The sequence below is a fragment of the Zootoca vivipara genome, chromosome 5 (assembly GCF_965207765.1).
Source record: "Zootoca vivipara chromosome 5, rZooViv2.hap1.1, whole genome shotgun sequence".
NCBI lineage: Eukaryota > Metazoa > Chordata > Lepidosauria > Squamata > Lacertidae > Zootoca > Zootoca vivipara.
Genome location: NC_142588.1, coordinates 58398058 through 58419722, shown reverse-complemented (window position 1 = coordinate 58419722; position 21665 = coordinate 58398058). Strand labels below are relative to the sequence as shown.

At 41.8% G+C, this 21665-nt stretch overlaps 2 protein-coding genes across 6 annotated transcripts in view; one reads left to right on the top strand and one right to left on the bottom strand.

The window, feature by feature from the left end:
• Nucleotides 1–3596: 3596 nt before the first annotated feature.
• AIRE (autoimmune regulator) lies at nt 3597–19102 on the top strand. 3 transcript variants are annotated; one of them, XM_088669695.1, is made up of 13 exons: nt 3597–4573; nt 5390–5564; nt 6140–6295; nt 7668–7742; nt 8107–8228; nt 9452–9529; nt 13256–13368; nt 13887–13983; nt 14779–14934; nt 15615–15736; nt 16756–16855; nt 17737–17805; nt 18213–19102. In XM_088669695.1, exons 1-13 carry the CDS (start codon nt 4403–4405, stop codon nt 18291–18293), a joined length of 1515 nt encoding a protein of 504 aa, XP_088525821.1. In that variant the 5' UTR covers nt 3597–4402; the 3' UTR covers nt 18294–19102. The 3 variants fall into 3 exon arrangements, with proteins under 3 accessions (XP_088525821.1, XP_088525822.1, XP_034989678.3); XM_088669696.1 differs by having other exon boundaries at nt 13253–13368; nt 16756–16849; XM_035133787.3 differs by having other exon boundaries at nt 13253–13368.
• A 1302-nt stretch (nt 19103–20404) lies between these two features.
• The window catches only part of LOC118093498 (uncharacterized), a 15837-nt gene continuing 14576 nt past the window's right edge, over nt 20405–21665 (bottom strand). For all 3 annotated transcript variants that reach the window (XM_035132732.3, XM_088669709.1, XM_035132733.3), the window contains one exon: nt 20405–20794. In XM_035132732.3, coding sequence (XP_034988623.1) covers nt 20782–20794 — 13 coding nt within the window. In that variant the 3' untranslated portion in view covers nt 20405–20781. The remainder of the gene's footprint in view (nt 20795–21665) is intronic.

Sequence of the window (21665 nt, the reverse complement as noted above, 5' to 3'; positions counted from 1 at the left end):
GAATACCTCCAAATGTTTGCATTCAATAGTCATAGTTAATTCTGAAGTTGTGTTACCATTCCCAGTCAAGATAAGCTATCCAAATGCCTAAAATTATCATCCCTCATTGGTCCTTTTTCTGTACAGGCAATTTTAATGAACCTTTGAATGAAGGAAATTGTCAGACTGAGGTTCAGTCACTCTGAGTTTAATGTTTTAGGGATCAAAAATCTTTTGTTTCCTGGAAGGGGTAACTCAAATGATATCTGTTCTGTAGCATACATACAAATGCCTTGCTCCATACATTGCAAAAAAAGCAGCTAATTTTTCTTTTTCCATGTATTCATATTGATTGGTTAGGTTCATTTAAAACTCAAAGTAGTGGGGGGAATATATGATTTAGTAGTAAGTGTGTGATTGTTACATTACTCATGAATTCTTTTTTCTTTCCTTTTTAAGTACGAATAATCATGCCCAGTGCTAAAGGTTTCTGGAATTTGTTGATGGCAGGCCGGCCAAAAGATCATGTTGATTTTCTTGATAGACCGGTCATGTTCAAAAGTAGGAGCAAAAGACAAAATGTTGATTCTTTTTGCTTCTGAAAATTTTGACATTTTGTGTTCTCAGATGACATAAAATGTCAGATGCTTCTGCATGTATAGGAGTGTCTGATTACCAAGACTGCATTTCTGAGCAGACCAGTAAGCCTCTTGGTCTGCCTGAGGGTTTTTCATCAAATCCGTCCACTGTTGAGACTTCTCTTCCTACTTACATACTCGAATGACCTGATTTATTTACAATATATACTATTTTCCAACAAGAGCTAGAAGGAGAGCAATTAAATTATTCTCAAGCACATTCATGCAACACTTTCACCTGCGTCTTGTAGGCCTCAGTGGGCAGATGATAGCTGCAGCTTCTGCTTTCAGAACTCTCGGTGGAGGTGCTGGGGGACCAGAACTATAAGAAGTCCTCTCCCCAGCCCTCTTGTTGCCGTTGCTGCCTCACTCGGCTTAAGATGTGCACAGGGGAATAGCCCCACTGCCTTGAAAGTGTTGCCAAGCACCAGGCCTAGGTAACACAAGGTGTTAATGTCCTTGATCCTTGGCAGCAATAACGTTCTTTAACAACCACTTGGAAATCTACTCTGCTGCAACTGCTGCAGAATGTGGTGCCTTGTTTCTTGCAACAGGAGATATCTTGTACCAAAGTCACAGTATGCTTGTGGCTATCTGTCATTTTCCAGGTATAGCATGCTCCTGTTACCCAATAAAGTTTTTAAAAATTGAATCCTACATGGCTTGAGAAAACCTCACAATGATCTGCCCAGAGACTTAGAATTGGCTGTATACATCATCTTGATGGCGTAATCTTTGCACCATGGGAGAGGGGTTTTTTTTGGAAGTAGTGCCTAGAAAAAGATTGTTGGATGCCCCAAACTTTTAAACAATAATTACAATTTTAGCTAGGAACCTTCTGTTGTAAGCATATGAATGGCTATCTTTTGATCTCTTAGCTAAAACTGCAGCTGATTGTGGCTCCCATGGAGAATTCCAAATACTCATTTGCAGCCTTTCCTCACATACAGAAACATCAAGGGTGTGCATAAATACTGAGTCAAACCATTGGTTCTAGGATTTCAGATGGGAGTCTTAACTAGCCTTACCTGGAGATACTGGGGATTAAACCTGTGCACAAAGCTGTGCACAAAGCACAGTCTCCACTGCAAAAACTGGAGATGTGGCTGAATGCCTCACTCTATGGACACTGCTCTGTTCCTTGTCTTCAGAGGCATGTGATAGCATTGGCACCACTTTCTCCACAGGTGGACCATGGAGCCAAACAGCCATGCTGTGGTTTATCCTACCTCTCTCACCTTGCCCCCCTCCCAATCTCCCCTTGGGAAATGCTGATCGGGGTGGGACTAGGGGCACTGAATGCAGCTGTCTGAAGGCACCCTACATTGTATGTTTCCTCTGGAGCTCCAGCCATCCAACAGGTACAGAGGTGGAAATCCAGAATGTCTCTCCTGCTGCCCATTGGCTTCAGACTTTAGAGGAACAGTAGAGGCAGTCCCTTTTGTCCCTGACTTCATGCTGCATTTCGCAGATGCTGTGCGAGATCTAGGGCAAGGCAAGAAGACCTCTTGGGGCAGGGGCATGTTCCAGTGATTAGAAGAAAGAGAAAAGTGGGTGGCAGGAAGAGATGGCTCCACCCAATATAGGCTCAGACCCCAGCTGACCTTTGTGAGTCAGTGGCCTTCCATAGAAATAAGCTTTCCCACCTATGTATGATTTTCAATATAGCAAAGAACAGGGGTCAGCAAACTTTTTCAGCAGGGGGCCAGTCCACTGTCCCTCATACCTTGGGGGGGGGGGCAGGCTATATTTTGGAAAGAAAAAAAATGAATTCTTATGCTCCACAAATAACCCAGAGATACATTTTAAATAAAAGCACACATTCTACTCATGTAAAAACACGCTAATTCCCCGACCGTCCGCAGGCCAGATTTAGAAGGCGATTGGGCCAGATCCGGCCCCCGGGCCTTTGTTTGCCTACCCATGGTAAAGAGGATAGGGGCAGAACTAGAATTAGTTGGTTCTGGCTCCATCTCCACTTGGTCTCTCAGTCTTTTGCTCTACCAGTCCCATGGGCCATGGAGAGGAAAAGGTGGTTAAACGAGAATGAAGTTTTTAAAGGGGGGGCTGATTTGTCCCCCCAAAGTGGCCACAGAGTAATTGGAGTTGTGTATCCCTATTTTAGGTGGCTATAAGACTTGTCCCTTTTTTAGCTTCATTCAGTAGGAAGGGTTCTAAACAGTTAAGAGATAATAGCTAGGTATCAAAGTTTATAAACTCAGAGTGTTCCCTGCCACTGTCAGCAATGTTTCAAGGTGCTTTGAAGCCAGTGGTATGCTTGGGAGTTTGCATGAGTTTTCATCTCTGAACTTGTTCTCCCAGATTCAGCATGTAAAAAGTAAACAAACCCACCCACTGCTTGTAATTAAATGCTGCCAGCTATCCTGAATTACATTGGAGAACAATTAAGAGAAGTGTTTGGTTTCTAAAATAATTCTGGGAAGTCCATTGAAGTTTGGAAGGGTGGGGCAACCCACAGATCTTACTAGGAGTATCATAACAATCCTTAGCCACTTGCAGAAACGATTTGGAGAAGCAGCTCTTATTTGTGGACCTAAGGATTTCTTCCCTATCGATCTGAAAGCTGCCAACCTGCTTCCCTATCAATCTGGGCTGCCAACCAGTCAACAATGTACTTGTTTGCCTAGTAGAGCCATGTTCCATCAGAAAACTGATATCAGGCTCTAAATAGACAGTATAATCTGGGTTTTCCCAATTTTCTGCAAATCAAGATCCACCCACAATAATGCCAATCCAGTGGATTTCATGCTGGCTGCACCCGTGACATTGACCTGCCAGATTATATTATGGCTGCATCCCTGATTACCCCAGATTCTCCCTTGCTCTAGGCCCACCCAAGGGGTTCTTTAATTTGGCATTTGGAAATTGACAAATATAACTATATCTTCTGATATAGTATGAATCTAGGGTTTATTTCTCAGGGTGGTTGTGTGATGAATTGGCGTCACCTCTGAATACATTGTACTATTTTTTTTTAAAAAAAGCACTAACATAGCCCCAACACTGAGCCTATAGAGCCCAATCCATGTCTTAATTGTTTTGAAAAGTACCTCCCATAATCCTTCCATTTTCCAGTCCTGTAGGTGTGTGCAGATGGTGTAGGGTGGAGTGAAAATCTCTCAAGCATTTTCAGAAAACGAAGCAAGCCAAATAGACTTAATTGGAGATAGCTTCAGCTTCCCAGATCTATCAGAGGGTCACCACTGGGATTCTATTGGTTCATCAACAGGGTTCTTTGATGGTGGTTGTTTTTTGTTACACCCCCCCACTCCATGCTCCACAGACTGAGCATATAAAAAGCACAAGGAATCACAGAAAACAGGTTCATGTGAAATACAGATACCAGATAACATCTCCTTTTGACAGGTGGGGCCAATAAGACCACCTTCCTCCTTTGTTTAGCAAAGACAGAGCAAGCAAAACAAATCTAATCTGGATGTTCAGCAGTAAATGAAGAAGTGAAAGACACTGAGTAATAGAAAAGGAGTGATATAAAATATGAGTTTCTTTTTACAAGCTATACTTGCGAATCTGAATTTCCACAGGCAGGTGGTCTTGAGAGTGAGGTTTCTAAAATAAGCCAGGATCTGACTGCTTACCCTACCCTTTATGGTCACTTCTACCCAAGATGCATGTTTCTTCACAGCATCTGCCATGACCTAAGCAAGTGTACATCAAAACTAAGTTATCTTTTAGTAAGAGTTAGCAGCTGCACTGTGACCAGAAATGGGCATGGTAGATGCATGCGCCTAACAATCCTGTAAATGTTACCCTGCCTCAGGATGTTCGGTTCTGATAACAAACCTTTAGGAGAAGGAGACCTGCGGAAATTACTTAAACTTTATCGCACAGAGATCTCCATGGCAGTCGACGATGTCTTCCCCTTGCTCCACGGACTGGCAGATCATGACATTGTCACGGAAAAGATGTTCAAGGTGAGAGAAATAAGAACAGCGATGAGATGATATATATTTCAAGTTTCCCTACTACCTACTAAAACAATCTCTTTTGCAGCATGCATATAATTTGTATAGAGGATAAGTTATATATATCTGCCCTTTTTTGTGCACTGCTGGACTATGACTCGTTCCTAGGCTTCATTTCTTTTATTGTTCTCTGAAATTTTAATCTGGTGGTTTTATTTTGTATTTCATTTTCTCTGAACCCATTTAGGGAGGTCAGGTAGAAAAAGAGAGGTTTTTATTTGCGGTTGATGCTGCTTGTATCATAGCACCAATTTGTAGTCATGAATCTCAGTGTACATAGTATATTATTTTATACACCAAAGATCAAGGGTGTTGTATGAAAATCCTTGCAAATGGCACAAAATCCTAAGGGCTATGAACAATCAGAGCATACCAAATAAAAATTAATGGACATTACTAATTTAGTTTTATTAATGTCAATGGGTCTACACAAGTAGCACTACCACTGGCTACAATATTAAGCCTTGTGAAGCACTATTGATTTGTAGACCTTGTTTATTCATGAGACAAGCAGTTCTGGAGTGCTTGTGTGATGGCCCATGTTTAATTCATTAGTTTTCCCTTTTACCAGCATTATTGCCACTTTGCGGTTGTTGTTCTTCAGTCTATTATATGCCCCCTGGACTTTACCTGCAGTGCCAGAATTTGAGACTCTTGCTGTAACTGCAGAAGACAGATTTGACTGCAGTGTACCTAAGCAATTTAGGGGAGCAGTTCAATGTATTTGGAAAGTAAACTAGCCTTGCTTTTTCTTTCTCCCTGAAGGACACTCTCCATCTGAAGGAGAAGGATGGCTGCCACAAGGCCTTCCATGCCATGTTAACGTGGCTGTTGAGCCAGGACTCCTCTTCCATCCAGGACTTCTGGAGGGTTCTCTTCAAGGATTATAACCTGGAGAGATATTCCAAGCTCCAGTCCATTCGAAGCAGCTTTCCTAAAGGTATTTGCTGAAGTCATCATGTTGTTGTTTAGTCGTTTAGTCGTGTCCGACTCTTCGTGACCCCATGGACCATAGCACTCCAGGCATCATATGAAGTCATCATAGCCAAGAAGAAAAGATGGGTGAAATATAAGTGGAAATAGATTTAGAAATGCCTCTCTCATGCTTAAAAGCTGGGAATTGTTTGTTTATTCACCTTTCTTGTTTAGCTTGTTTATTTTACTGCATAATATAATGTGTTTTCCTGCTCCAGGGACAAGTTCCCCCCACCCCAAAGCACAATTTCTATAATCAGGCAAGAATCCCACAAAACAGAGTTATGGATGGGTGTTTATTGTGGATCCATGTTCCTTATGCATACACACATTTATTTGCAGTGTCCACGTATCTTTGGCATCAAAATGCCAGCCTATATTCCCCAACGCATCATACCTTGTTTAATCTGCATTTAGGCTTTCTGAGGAAAATATTAGAATAAGAAAAAAGCTTGTTGCTAGCAACCCATGGTTGCCTGATTTAAAATATTAACCCCTGTCTAGACATGCCTCCAGTCTCAGCATTTGTTTTCTTTTCAGACCTAGATCTCAGTAGGTATCACAGCAGGGCAAGGAAGCTCGCAACCAGTCCTAAGGTTTTGACTCAGCACAAATCCCAAGGGAAGAGGAAAGCGACAGATGAAAAAGATGCTTTGCACCTACCTCAGCTTTCAGCAAAAGGCGATGCACACCTTGGTATAGAACTGCTTGCTGGGCTTTTGCTGTGCTTTTTGTGGATGCGAGAGTTGATATTAAACATGCCAAAGAGGAATAGGAATGGATTTCCTCCAGGAAGAAATAAGGACCTGGAATGAGAATTTTCAGTTTCAAGAACATCAGCACAACCATTCTCTTTTTTGGTAGTATTTCACTACCTTAATTTGTGTTATTTATGATATTTATATACCAGTTTTCAGACGAGCTTTGCAAAGCAGTTTCCATGCAATGCTAACAAACTGAGTATCAGTTTAAATATACTGTACTGTATATTTTTAAAAAAAACAGCCAAGGCAAGAACTTTCTGAAAACTAGATCTCCTTCTTCTCAGAGCCAAAGCTCTCCTTCTACTCAGTCAGAGTGGTGGTGTTTAGAGAGGGAGAGGCCACCTCAGCTGCAATACTAGGAGCTTGGTGGTGCAAACGATGTTTCTGACAAACGTCAGGGCTTCCCATCATCCTAAACCATGGGTAGGCAAACTAAGGCCCGGGGGCCGGATTCGGCCCAATCGCCTTCTAAATCCGGCCCGCAGATGGTCCAAGAATCAGCATGTTTTTACATGAGTAGAATGTGTGCTTTTATTTAAAATGCAACTCTGGGTTATTTGTGGGGCCTGCCTGGTGTTTTTACATGAGTAGAATGTGTGGTTTTATTTAAAATGCATCTCTGGGTTATTTGTGGGGCATAGGAATTTGTTCATATTTTCCCCAAAAAATATAGTCCAGCCCACTACATGGTCTAAAGCAGTGTTTCCCAACCTTTTGCCTTCAGATGTTTTGGGACTACAACTCCCATCATCCCTAGCTAGCAAGACCAGTGGTCAGGAATGATGGGAATTGTAGTCCAAAAACAGCTGGAGGCACAAGGTTGGGAAACACTGGTCTAAAGGCCAGTGGACTGACCCCTGTCCTAAACAGATAGGTAAAGGTAAAGGGACCCCTGACCATTAGGTCCAGTCGTGACCGACTCTGGGGTTGCGGCGCTCATCTTGCCTTATTGGCCGAGGGAGCCGGCATACAGCTTCCAGGTCATGTGGCCAGCATGACAAAGCCGCTTCCGGCGAACCAGAGGAGCACACGGAAACGCCATTTACCTTCCCGCTGTAGCGGTACTTATTTATCTACTTGCACTTTGACGTGCTTTCGAACTGCTAGGTTGGCAGGAGCTGGGACCGAGCAACAGGAGCTCACCCCATCGCAGGGATTCGAACCGCCGACCTTCTGATCGGCAAGCCCTAGGCTTTGTGGTTTAACCCACAGCGCCACCTGTGTCCTAAACAGATACTTGCTGTTTATTCAGGGGGGGGAGGCCTTGTTTTCAGTATTGTAATGCATGTCCTATAAATCAACAGGATCCCTTCCAAAGGCAAAATCTGTGAAGAAGTCAGAGAATATTGAGACCCAGCATTATCCCCTTTCGCATGGCGGTATGTGCAGCACTTTGCCGTTCTTTGTTTCTATCCAGCATTGACCTAACATGGCACCTTGACTTACTTCACTCAGAAGTGACCGAACTCTGTTTCTTCTTATTTAGATTCTAGATCAGGGATGAGGATCCTGTGGCACTCCATATTTTGTTGGACTACACCTCCCATTATTGTTGCCTACTGGCCACACTGGCTGGGGCTGATGGGAGCTGGAGTCCCAACAATATCAGGAGAGGCAAAGGTTAGTCACCCTGTTCTACATCAAAACAAGGGCGTTAAGCTGATATATGTAAAAATGTAGACTCTATGAATTCTGTGTCCCTGCTTTGATGAGATAAATCCAGTGTGCTCTTCCATTTTCCAGGCGACACTAAGAAATGCATCAAAATTGGTGGTGAGTTTTATGCAGCAGACAAACTGGAAGAGCTTGGAGAGAGGAACAAAGCTCAGGAACTGAAGCCCAGCGGGAAAGCTAAAGAATCCCAGGTCCGTAAATACATATGCCACACAATATACTTCTAATCCTTTCACAGTTTCTCTGCCTCTTTTGCTTTGAAGTTCCTAGCAAACTTTGGGGGCCAAAGAGTCCCTCAGACCACAGTGCCAGGTGAGTGGATCGTGGGATTGGTTTCGCCAAGGGCAGACACTGCTGGCTTTTGTTTATGCAGCACCTGCAGTCAGGTGCTTCACAATTACTTCTGCATGCAATTACCAACCTCTCTATTAAGGGGCAAACCCAGCTTCGGCTCATGGCAAGTGAGTCACATGACCCACCCACCTCACTCAGGGAATTCACTGGTAGAACAGAACAAGCAGTTGCGTAAGTGAAGCCTTAGTCTAGTACTGCACCCGAGAGCCAGACAGAAACGGGGAGGGTTGGGCTCCTGCACTTTTAATAGCTGCTTCGAAGAGGGAATTGCAACAAGAGTAGTAGGTTAAATGATAGCTACAACTGCTGAAATTCCTTCTTCTGCACAGCTACTAAAGATTCAGGAGTCCTGTTCAGCTGAACACAGCAACCAACGCCCTTCCTTCAGGTGTGGCATGGGACTCTTTGCCTCACAACTCAGCTTGGCCCTTTTACCTGTGGGGAAGCTTGTGTGAGTTTTCCAGTCCAAAGGCTACGAAAGAGACATTTATAGCTGATCCAGTGTTGTTAGGTTCTGGATCAGTTGTGTTTTAATGTATGTCTGTTGCAAAGCCTTTCTGATGCTCTTTTATTGTTTTTAGGTTGTTTATGTGTACTGCTTAGAGATTTTTAAAAAATATTAAGTTGTTTAGAGGAGCTTTTAAATAATAAGCTTGTGCGCTATCACCATAGCTGCTGCAAAAGGCAGCATCAGAGAGAACAACATTAATTAATAACTTTACTGCAAGACCCATGGATGACCCATACCTGCCAGTTTTCTTAAGGAGACAGAAGAACATCTCCAGTGGCATTGGGGAGGAGCATCACTTTTAGCTTTTCAAAGTGCAAACACATTGAAGCACCAACACTATGCATTGTGGCCCTCATCTAGTGCAGCCTTTTCCAACCTGGTGCCTCCTTAAAGATGTTTGTGACTACAATTCCCATCAGCCCCTGCTGAATCTGGAGTGCACCAGGTTAAGGAAGGCTGGTCTGGGACAGTCCTACTTAGAATAACTGCTATGCTCAGTGGGGTGAGTGGACTTACTCCTTGGTTCATAATTCTTCTCTTGATTTTCAGAATGGAGATCAAAAAGCAAACTTGCAGAATAGGTGCCCTACCATCCCTTTCCCTACTGTGGATCCAGCCCCCCAGCAGGTAACAAAAAGATTGTCATTTTCCTTCCCCTGTGCTAAAGGTATGTCAGCTTCCCTCTGTCAGTGCTTTTCATATATGGCTATGTTTTTTGTGGAGGGGGTTTCTCCTGTTCTTCATATATTTCCACCTCTTCATATAGTGGGATTTCTTGCTCTCTCTTTTTTTAGTAACATGGAAAACTGTTCACACAACGTTGTTTTATTTTGTTGTTCATCATATTTGTATTCTACCCTTCCTGGAAAGGAATTCAGGCGGTTTACGTAGGATTATTTATCCTGCTTTATCTTCACCAGAACCCTGTGAGGTAGGTTGGACAGAGAGAGAAAAGGTGACACTTCCTAAAGTCTCCCAGTTAGCTTTGTGGCCGAGTGGGGATTTGAACTCGGGTCTTCCCAGTCCAGTTCCAGTGTGCTCTCCACTCAATCACTTTTTTAGTGTGCAAATAGAAGCAGGTGGAGTGCCCACCCTCATGGGATTGGTTTTGTCAGGAAGGGGGAAACCCTGAGATTAAACATAATCAAATGTGCATGCACACACATATGAAATGGGACAGATTTGTAGGTATTTTTAGCACCTGTATTTTCAGCATTAGGCTAAATTTATAGAGAGAGAGGGAAAAAGAAAATGTGGAAGGAGAGTACAGTAGTTGGGCAGTTTGTCTGTTCAAACAAGTTGAAGGCATAAGCAATTTTTAAGGAGAGATGCTTTGTGCTTTTATGCTGCAGGTGTATTTCCCAAGTATCCACTCCACATATAAGCAGTCAGCACTGTAGCTTTTGGAAAATACATTTGGAAACCTGCAGAGGAGGCAGCCAGTCGTAACTCCCTGGTGCATCACCTCATGTGATTACAGACACACTTCCTCACGTGATTACTGCAGGCAAACATTATGATGTTTGTTGTGAGATGTGTGGCATCTGGAAACACATCTGCCAGAGAAAATGTGAAATGGTCTTCACTTTTTCAAATGTAAAAGTCACAGAAACTGGACACCGATTAAGACTGGATGGAGTGAGAGTCACAGACTGTGCAAGCTCCTTGCTGCAGTACAGTCAGGTCACATCCACGATGTGTATTTAAAGCACATTGTTTTCCCCTAGATAATCCTGGGGAATGTAGTTTAAGGTTGCTGGGGGAGGGTTGTAGCTCTGTGAGGGGTAAACTACAGTTCCCATGATTCCTTGGGGGAAGCCTTGTGTTTTAAATGTATGGTGTAGGTGTCACCACATTCACAAGTCATGCCAAAAACAGGAGCAGACAGAAGTACACCGAAGTCAGTCTTTTGGCCTGAAAACTAGTGTTTCTTTATAGAGAAGATGTGCTGAGCATCACAACTGTCCTAGACAGAGGCACATCTGACACAGGCATGTTGAGTGCTACCCTTTGCCTTGCATTTCTGATGCTCTCAAGCAGAAAATGAATCTCCATCAAGCCACATAGTTCATTATGTCTTGAAAGTTTCACCCCACTTGGGAAGTCCCAGGTTTCCTCAGCCTCTTAGACTGGTGCCAGATTCACCCATGGGACAAGGTTTCACCATGAGAATCATTTCTCCTTGGCAGAGCTTAGTGCCACTCTTGCCAGAATGGAATTCCCCAAAGATTTCACAGTTAAAGGCTGTTGCACAGCACCTTGCTCCACCTAACATCAAAGCCTGTATTGGTCCTCACTTTCCCTTGCTTAGTTGGGTTTTGCTTCTGAAGCCATCTCTCTTAATAAAGGCAAATTAGCAAAACATGCAGAGTCTCAATTATGATGTCCATTGCATGCCCTCTGTGTCTCCCACCAAGGCTCTCAAGTTTTGGAAAAGCAGTATTTGAATAAAGAAACAAAGTGCAAAGGACAGAACAAGCCCTGTTTCCTACAGGAGGCAGCACTCTACTTTATTACTGTCAAGCATTCATGCTGCATCACTCTGCTGCAGAAATGACCAAAGTTCTGACGCTATTTTCTTGGGCGTTCTATCTCAAAGCAGAGTTCAATAAAAGAGCCAGAGCAAGGGCAAACCTCCCTTTAATTCCGTCTGCTTCATGTATTTCCAGTGTTACAATCAAATCACCCATTTCTAGGGATCTTGCCTGCCAGAAAGAGCTCTCTGCTCCAACTCCCTGTTGCCCTGGGACCGCAGAGCTGAAAGGGAAGTGGGACTAGAGCGGTTGTGGTGTGTGTGTACTTGAGATTATGTAAATTCATAAATTGTTGCCTGGACTTTCTTGCTTTCCTCTTCCCTCCCCATTCCTTTTTCCTTTTTTTTTTAAAATATATTTTTATTAATTTTCCAATTAAAACCAATTATATCACATTCATTATTTCAAATTATACACATATATATATCAATCAAACCGAATGTTATGCCAAATCGTCTAGAGAATTTTTTATTTGGGTTCCCATGCTTCAAGAAATTGGGGATTCCTCGCAACCGTCCACTGCCGTCTTTTTTCTAAAGTTCAAATCGTCCTCCACGTTCATAATAATCCAGATCTTCCCCTTACAGTCACATAGATGTTTTCCACTTTCAACCGATTGTTTCCCAGCTGCTGAGATAAATATCAAACAAGGTTTCACAAATGTTCTTTCTCCTGTGTGGGTTAATCAGTCCAGCCTCCCCATAAATCTTCTTAGTCTGGAGCTCCCTGTTGCGTCAAAGCAGCGCCATCTTAAAAAGCTCAAATCACTTTCGTTTTCTCTCATAGCCATGAAGATTAACGATCTTTATAAAATTTACAGCTTTTCCAGGCAGAAGACCCAAACATCAAACCATAAACTCTTGGTAAATTAATGGATCTCCTTGCCCTATAGCTGAACTTAGCTTCAGGTCGCTGCTCCAATTCAAAGTGCGTCACAGCTCATAAATCCTCCGAACGCGTCCAGGACTCCTTCCGTCCGACTAGGGGGGGGGGGTTTTCTCATCGGCAACTCCACATCTTTAAAAAATATGCTCAGTAACAACAGTTTATAAAGTTCAACTCACACAGTCTTTTGCTTCTCTTTCACTCCAAACAAGCCAGGACATCGCGTCTGGGAAGATACGAAGTAACTCATATGAAGAAAAATAATAAAAAACTCAATTCCCTTATCGCTCCGTCCCCATCAATCCTTCTTCCAGATGGTATACAGCCTTTGACTCCTCTCCCTCAGCAGCATAAATTTCTCAGCAGTAAACAGCGCTTCTTCCCCTCCTTCTGAAGTATGTCCATAGTTTTAAGCCTAATTATCTTCTTTAACCATGGAAATCCCCGCCATGCAGATTAGCGTCCGGGAGTCCTGGCCCTCGTAAGTGCTTTTCAGCCCAAGCTCCCCCCACTCCATAAACAGTCGGAGTGGGTCTGGGGGCATCGCGGGCCAGCGGCCCCTCTCCGTAACCCCCGGAGAGGGTAGGGGGTTGCCATTTACTCCCCTAGCAACCGCCAAATTCCTTACGAAGGTCAGAGGGATGGAAAACAGGTCCGCCATTCCTGCCGGCGGAAACCGGAACCCCCATTCCTTTTTCCTTTTGTGTTGCGTCCAATCCTGGAGTCTCGCAATCACTTTTAAAATAAAATAAAAAATCTGTGTAGAGCATTAATCAATTTTATGCACTTGATGATGAAAGTAGCAGAGGCTGGTGATCTGGATAAGTGGCTGTATGTGACATTGTGTGCTGCTCCCTAGCCATGTAGAGAGAATCTGTCTGAAAATGGAGTCTTCATTCTATTTCAATTCTCCCAAATTTTGCTGGGCCAGAAGAACGATGACGAATGTGCCATCTGCAGGGATGGTGGGGAGCTGATCTGCTGTGATGGATGCCCCAAGGCCTTTCATCTCACCTGCCTTGTGCCACCACTGACAGAGATTCCCAGGTAATGACAGTTCTGCTAGTATTCCACAGCCCCCTGGAATCACATCAAGATCTGGATGCAGAACAGGTTTTGTTTTGATTATAAGCCACCTTAAATGCTTGCTTGCTCGAAATCCAGGACATAATGGCTTGAAACAAGTCCATGATTGTACAGTTTTTACCGCTTATCTTCCTTGTGCATGTTCGGACGGCATATTGGCCTAACCCCAACCACAGTTCTCACAGCAGATGAGGATGATTACTGGACTTGCGCAGAGCCTCTTCTCCTCTAGGAATAGGGAGTGGCCGGGGGGGGGGGGAAGGCACCCATCCTTTTATTTCTCAGGATCTTTCCTATGTGCAATTTGTTTATGTCATCCTGCCCTCACTTGAAATAGTGTGTCTGAGATTGGTGGTAGCACTCTGGGTGGGTGGGGGATTGTTTTTGTTTACATTTGCTTAACTTGTTTCATCTATTTCTTCCTCTACTTGCTATTCATGATCATGCTCCTGTCTTTTTTCCCTTGGGACACTGAGCAGCGGGACATGGAGGTGTGATTCATGCTCCTCTGGGCAATCGAAACAATACAGGAGCAATGGAGAAGAGAACAGCAGGAATGCACTTTCTCAGACACAGGTATAATTATGACCCTTGATTTCTCTGTGCCTCTTCATGATCCTCTCTTTTCCTCTGCCTTGCGGGAAAATGTCCTACATAGAGCAACACTAAGAAACTGCTCTTTTGTTCTTGTGTCTCCTTCAACAGCTGTTTATGGTCTTTTTGTGCTCATTTATTGCAGTCCACTTTTCCTTTGTGAGAAAAGGGAGAATAAATGGCCCGGACCTTTGGAATGCAATAATCTTTAATATGAACAAAATTGCAGTCTCTGAAAGTGTTTTAAGACCTTCACATGACCAAGCCTCCTTCCCCCCCCCCAAAAAAAAACCCTGCTTGAAATATAAATTGTATCCTGCAGTGACTCCTTGTGGCTGTTTTCCATTACTACTGAGTGGCATTTCTCTTTTTAAAATAATAATAATTCATTTGTAAGACAACGTATCATATTTATTATTACAGGTAGGTAGCCGTGTTGGTCTGACATAGTCGAAACAAAATAAAAAATTCCTTCCAGCAGCACCTTAAAGACCAACTAAGTTTTTATTTTGGTATGAGCTTTCGTCTGAAGAAGTGTGCATGCACACGAAAGCTCATACCAAAATAAAAACTTAGTTGGTCTTTAAGGTGCTGCTGGAAGGAATTTTTTAATATTTATTATTGCAATAGAAGTAAAATGGTAAAAATGAAGTTCAGTGTGTTCACTGTTATTATTACACTTGTCACTTTTTAAATACAAAAAGCAAACTCAAATCTTATGCAAGTAATGTGATATATTCTATCAATATAACATATTTATTTTGCATACCTGCTTAGGGAGCTGTATATGTCCAGAGAACAACAGAAGATGGAAGGAGGGTTCTCATCAAGGAACCTGTGTGTGCATCCCTCAGGCAGCCTTTGCCCTCTGTGACCCCAGTGTCCGGGGTGGCACTGCCAACAGTTCAAAATGTGGGAACAGAGAAACAGCTGGTCAGTATCTCACCTCCTGTGGAACTTTCCACCATTCATTGGGCATTTCAAAGGCTTTAAATAAGAACAGTGGGCTGCAAAACATTTTGTTGCCTTATTTCTCCTACCCTACCCTATACTTGGGCTTGTAGTCTTGGCGGAGTCTATTAGGTATCAGATTAAGTATCTGCTTTATCCTAACACTGAGATCCAGCGCCGAGGGCCTTCTGGCGGTTCTCTCACTGCGAGAAGCTACAGGGAACCAGGCAGAGGGCCTTCTCGGTAGTGGCACCCGCCCTGTGGAACGCCCTTCCATCAGAGGTCAGGGAGATGAACAACTACCTGACATTTAGAAAACACCTAAAGGCAGCCCTGTTTAGGGAAGTTTTTAATCTGTGATATTTTAATGTATTTTTATATTTGTTGGAAACCACCCAGTGGCCAGGGAAACCCAGCCAGATGGGTGGGGTATAAATAATAAATAATAATAATAATTGCTGTTATGAATCTATACTCTGCTTAGTTCATTTTTCTGAATTTTTCTGAGGCCCTGAAAAATCTTACAATGGCCCCAATTCAAAGCAATTGCAGTGGACCAGACAAGCATAAGACACATGCAGCACATGGTACCTCTGAAGGAGAAAAAGAGGACCATGTTTTGCTAGAAACTTGACTCCAAGTTCTTTCTTTTTTTCCTGCAGAAGCTGACCATTGGGGAGAAGTGTGGTGTATGCAGGAAAGAAGGAGACCTGATCTACTGCAATAAGTGTTTCCGGGCTTTCCACTGGCCCTGCCATTTTCCTGCCCATGCAGATCAAATCAGGTGCCATTTACATCCAATAATTAAGCCATCCATAGCTCCCCAGACTTTATAGTGCTTGTTTGTGAGAGTGTGTCCAGATGGTAGCTTACTAAGCCTGGTTTAACATCATAGCACCAGATCAGAAATGCAGGACAGGCACCACAAGATGGGAGTTTTGTTTATGTAAGTGCTGCTCTTCTGAATAGTGCTGCCCTGTAACAGGAGGAACATGGGGAGTGGCCTATTTATTGTTTGAACAGGTGTCAGATGTGCCAGAATGGTGATTCTTACGTGGTGGTGGTGGGAGACACTTTACCTGAAGCCACCACACTAAGTCCTTCACAGATAGATGTTCTAGTATTTTACTCAAAGCAATATCTTGATCTCAAAGCAGGCAAAATCCAGTTTTTTAAACGAATCCATGCATTTTATGACATTTATATACTGGAGTGTCCAGTGTGGACTTCAAATAGCTGCTCTCCAACAAAAGGTTATGTTGAAGTCCTTATATTACTTTTTAAATAGGCTCTCTCTACTAGCAAATCTGATTCATATAACTGGAAGCTGGGCCTGGTTGCATAAAGAGCTTAATGTTTAGCAAAACTGATGTCTCATGGCTCACTCATACAGTTGGACAGTCAACATCAGTTTTCAATTGTACGAATCAGCTTTGAGTTTAATCAGGCAATATTGTGTGGCTTCTCCTTCCTCTCCTCTTAGGGCTTTTTCTCACTGCAGAATAGTTGAGTAACTAAGCATGTGCCTGGCCTGTACCAGTACAGGTGGGGGTTCACATGACCGAGTATCTCAATCTCCATATAAAAAGGAATCCATGCATATGAAATACTAGGTTCTAGCCTTTCTTCCTGACATCTAGTTTTCTATGTGGGTGTAATGTTTTTGTATGGAAGAGCATTTAACCATGTGAGCCCCCTCTTCGACCTGAAGTAGTCCTGTCCAGCTTTAACCCGTTATCTGTGCTTTCTGAAATATAGGTTTGTGACTTCAAAGGGTAAGGTACTTTGTGTGTTTTGTTCTAGTGGAATCTTAATGTGCAAATCCTGCACTAGCAACCATCCCATGACCATCACCTTAGAAGGAACTACAAACACAAATACCCCAACACTACGAGCGGTAAAGGTCTGGATTTTCCCAAATCTTTTCAACTTTATAGTAGCTAGTGAGTTTAATCTTTGCAGCTCCCCTGTGGAGGTCCATTAGGATGAGAGATAACTGGTTGGGTGGAGACTTGAACTTGGATCTTCCCAGTCAAAGTCCGACAATCAGACGTACACTATACGGGTTCTCATTGTTATTGTTAATACTTGTTAATTTTCTATAACATCAGTGTGTTAATACAGTGGAAGGAAGGAGAAACAGGCAGAAAGGGGGTGTGAATGTGAGCAAATAGTTACATTCAAAAAAACTTGGTCACCCTTAGTAGATGAGGATTAAAAGTTGCCAAAGGGAGAAGCAAGGGAGAAGGATAAAGGAAACTGCAGTATACATGAGTTGAATTTGATATTGTTGTGCATCTCATGGTATTTATCCTTTGAATATAATGATGAAGACAGTAATAATATTAAAAGAAAGTTCTTAGCTTTGTCTTTCAGTTGCAGATTGAACATCACTTGCTTTTAACTTTGCAACTGAAATGATTAAAGTATGTAAAATCCATCCATCCATCACTTTATTTTTAAGAAGTGCTCCATGGATGGGAGAGCCATTTTTAGTGACAACACTGGGAGTCAGTTACCATCAAACCACCCCCCTCTGCAAAGAAAGCTGCATCTGGGCTCTAAAAAGAATTCATCAGTCTTCACCCTGATTGTAGTAGGCTACATACATCCTGCAGAAAGGATTTCCCTTTTCCTAGTTGGCTAGGTTACTCAGGATTTATATAATGGAGAATTACTAAGGCTGCAATTCAATAAATGGGTAAATCCCATTGAACAAATTGGGTCTTACCTCTGAGTAGACATGCATAGGATTGCACTGTAAGATGAGATTTTGAATCCTAGGTGGTGGAAGAATCTGCTGGGACTGAACCCCTTCTGAACAAGGATGATCTGGACTCTCTCTTAGGGGAGGTAATGGAAAACAAATCTTCTTGGTATAATTTGTCCAGTGCTGAACAGGTCTGTGGATTCTGGAATTGTCCATCGCAATGCTTGGGATAATTCGGAAGATTTTAGGCCCCCCTTGATGTTAATTTGTTCTTAATTTCAATACTTTGCACTTTCAAGTTGCAAGTAGTTGTAACTTGAGTACTTTCATCACATCCAGTAACACAGCAGAAACTCCTCCAGGCTGCTAGAAAGGATGGCAGATCAGTTATGCCTGGTAGACCTGTGCAGTCTGTGTACTTCAAAACAGGAGAGCAGCTCTATATTTGTCTACTGCCTGCATTTTGCTCCTGTGAATTGCGACCCTTATTTCAGTATTGTTGACCTGGTGAACAAATAGAAATACCTCTCTTTTCTCTCTAATCCTACAGAATACATTTGATGGGATCTTGCACTGGGCATTCCAGAGCGTGCCCCGTCCTCTGTCAGACACTCAAGGATTTTTCTCATAGACTCTGGATTTGGCACTGTTTTGCTGTTGTGTCAAACATGTTCCTATTGTCTCTTGCTGAAACATTGGCATCCAAAGCTACTTGCTTTCATGTAGTCTATATTATTGCAATGATAGTTCTGTTAAATTGATACTTCTCTGCTCATCTCCAATTGAGAGAATTGATATTTTTCAGTCTGTACCTGAGTAGATTATCGTAATCACCCTTCAAATAATCGAGTGATGGGATAGTAATTGAATTGTAGGATATTCTTTTTTCCACATATTTTTTTGATGAGGGTTTCAAAAGCAAAGTCCCTCTGAACATTCTTCCTGGACAAGTCCCATGCTTCCTTTGTCAATGAGATCACTTTATGTCATTCGTATAGTGTGCTACAGCCTAGAGATTTAACCATGCTGCAAATTAAATTATCAGACATTTTTGAGGTTCTACATGAGCCATTGCTATGGTTCCAGTTCTCAGGCAGCATGAAGAGGAAACTGTGTAACAAGGAGACAAAGCACAGCAGAATTTCCCAGATGCTCTGAAATGTGGGGAATCCAAGCTGCCTAAGGGGACATTATAGAACCAAATGTATTCTATTTTTAAAAATATTTTTTATTGAAAACATTTTAAATCCATACCAATTATCAACATTACAATCAAATACCTCCCCTCCCCCATTTCCCCACTCCCCCTGGGACTTCCCCCAGCTCCCATAACTGTTTTATTGATCTATATTGTTTCTGCATGTTTTACAATTGTAAATGCTATTTTTATAATGTTCAAGTTCATATTCTACTAATAAAATTTGTGTATGTTTATTCAAATCCTGCCAGTGAGTCTAAGTCTCTTTGTTGTTTCTTCAGATAACTTGTGAAAAGTTCCCATTCTTCCTTAAAGTCCCGATTGTCCTTTTCACACAGTTTATATGTTAATTTTGCCAGTTCCGCATAGCTCATCAATTTTTCTTGCCATTGTTCCTTTGTTGGTATTTCTTCTTTCTTCCATCCTTGTGCTAGCAAAATTTTTGCCGCAGTTGTAGCATACATAAATAAATTCTTAAACTTCTTTGATATGTCTTGTCCTAAAATCCCTAATAAAACAGCTTCCGGATTTTTAACAAAAGTCCTTTTAAACATTTTTTTCAATTAGTTATATATCATTTCCCAATATTTTTTAACTTCTCTACATTTCCACCACATATGGTAAAAAGTCCCTTCTTTTTCTTTACATTTCCAACACATCTTGTTCCCAGTTTTATACATTTTTACTATTTGGACTGGTGTACTATACCATCTATACATCATTTTCATATAATTTTCCCTCAACAAAGAACAGTCTGTAAATTTCAAATTTACTTTCCATAGCTTTTCCCAGTCCTCAAATTGTATATTATGTCCAAAGTCTTGTGCCCATTTAATAATTACTGATTTAACCTCTTCGTCCTTCGTTTCCCACTGTAACAAAATGCTATAGGCATTTTTCAACAACTTCACCTTTTCCTCTACTACTTCTTTTTGGAATCTCGAAGTTGTATAACTGAACCCTTTTTATTATCTTCCTTATACATTTCATTTAATTGTCTATAATGTAGCCAACTCTGGACATATCCTTTTATCTCTTCATACTCTTTTACTTTCCATTTTCCATCTTGGTCTCTCAGTAAATCTCTGTATGTAGGCCATTTTTCTTTTTTGCCAAGCGGCTTGAGCAGCGAAGCCTCAATTGGTGATAACCATCAAGGTGTTTTTTGTTCTATTAAATCTTTGTACCTTTCCTACACTTTCATTAGTGATCTCCTAATTATATGATTATAGAATCCTTTATGAATTTTTCCTTTCCCATACCAAAGATATGCGTGCCATCCATATCTATTATCATGATCTTCCAAATCTAAAGCTTCTTCCTTTTCCAGTTTTATCCAGTCCCTGATCTATACCAAACATACAGCCTCATAGTATAACTTAAGGTCTGGGAGGGCAAAGCCTCCTCTTTCTTTTGGGTCTGTAAGTATTTTATGTTTAATCCTTGACTTTTTGCCCTCCCAGACAAATTTAGAAATCTCCGTTTGCCATTTTTTGAGGCACTCATCTTTAACTATATAATAATAATAATAATAATAATAATAATAATAATAATAATAATAATTTTTATTTGTACCCCGCCCATCTGGCTGAGTCTCCCCAGCCACTCTGGGCAGCTTCCAGTCGAATATCAAAACAATACAGCAATAGCACAATTACAAAAGTCACAAACAATACATAAACCACATCAAAAAATACACAACCGAATAGAAAACAATTTCGACATAACTCAGTTCTTATAGGCCTTGGCCCCGCCCAGGCCAGGTGGTTAGTGGCAGGACTGGGGCCTTCAGGCGCTGAGCAGGGGAGTCCTCCTGGCTGGTAGCAGCAGCAACAGCAGTTCTTATAGGCCTTGGCCCCGCCCAGGCCAGGTGGTTAGTGGCAGGACTGGGGCCTCCAGGCGCTGAGCAGGGGAATCCCTATTACTGGGACTGTCTGGAAAAGAAAGAGCATTTTTGGTAGCACATTCATTTTTATCGCTGCTATCGCCCCTATCTTCCTAATAGTGAAATATTCGTTCTACTCCATTTTTTAAAATTTCTTTTTATTTCAGACCAGACTTTTTCCATAATTATCTTTATAAATATTTATATTTCTTGTTGTTAACCAAATTCCTAAATATTTTATTTTTTTATGGATTTCTATCTCAATGCTTTCTTCCAAATCTTTTTTCTCTTCTTTTAATTTTTTAACTAATATTTTTAGTTTTAGTTTTGTTTAATTTAAACCCTGCTACCTCCCCAAATTTTTGAATTTCTTCTATTACATTCGGGAGAGATTTTTTGGATCCTCCACTGTGATTACTAAATCATCTGCAAATGCTTTTAATTTAAATTCATTTTTTCCAGTTTTTATTCCTACAATTTCTTTCTCTGTTCTAACATTCCTAGCAAGTACCTCCAGGACCAGAATGAACAACAGCGGTGATAACAGGCATCCTTAGAACCAAATGTATTCAAGAGGGCAGGGACTCAAACTCCCATCAGCACCAGCCAGCATGGCCAATTTTAAGGGGATGATGGGGGGTTGCTGTCCTACAATATCCAGAAAGCCACAGGTTACCAGCCAAGTCTGGTATACAAGAAATCTCCTTCAGACTTAAAAGTTTATAATAACTGATGAGTTTACTGATATGAGTTAATATGTGTTGCTTATGATTGTGTGATATTGTAGGTGTTTGTGGTCTGCCCTTGAGTGAGTCTGCTTGTCCCGTGTAGCTTGTCTCTCGCAGCTACTAATGGCAGAGCACCTTGTAGCAATTCATATCATAAAGGTAAAGGTAAAGGGACCCCTGACCATTAGGTCC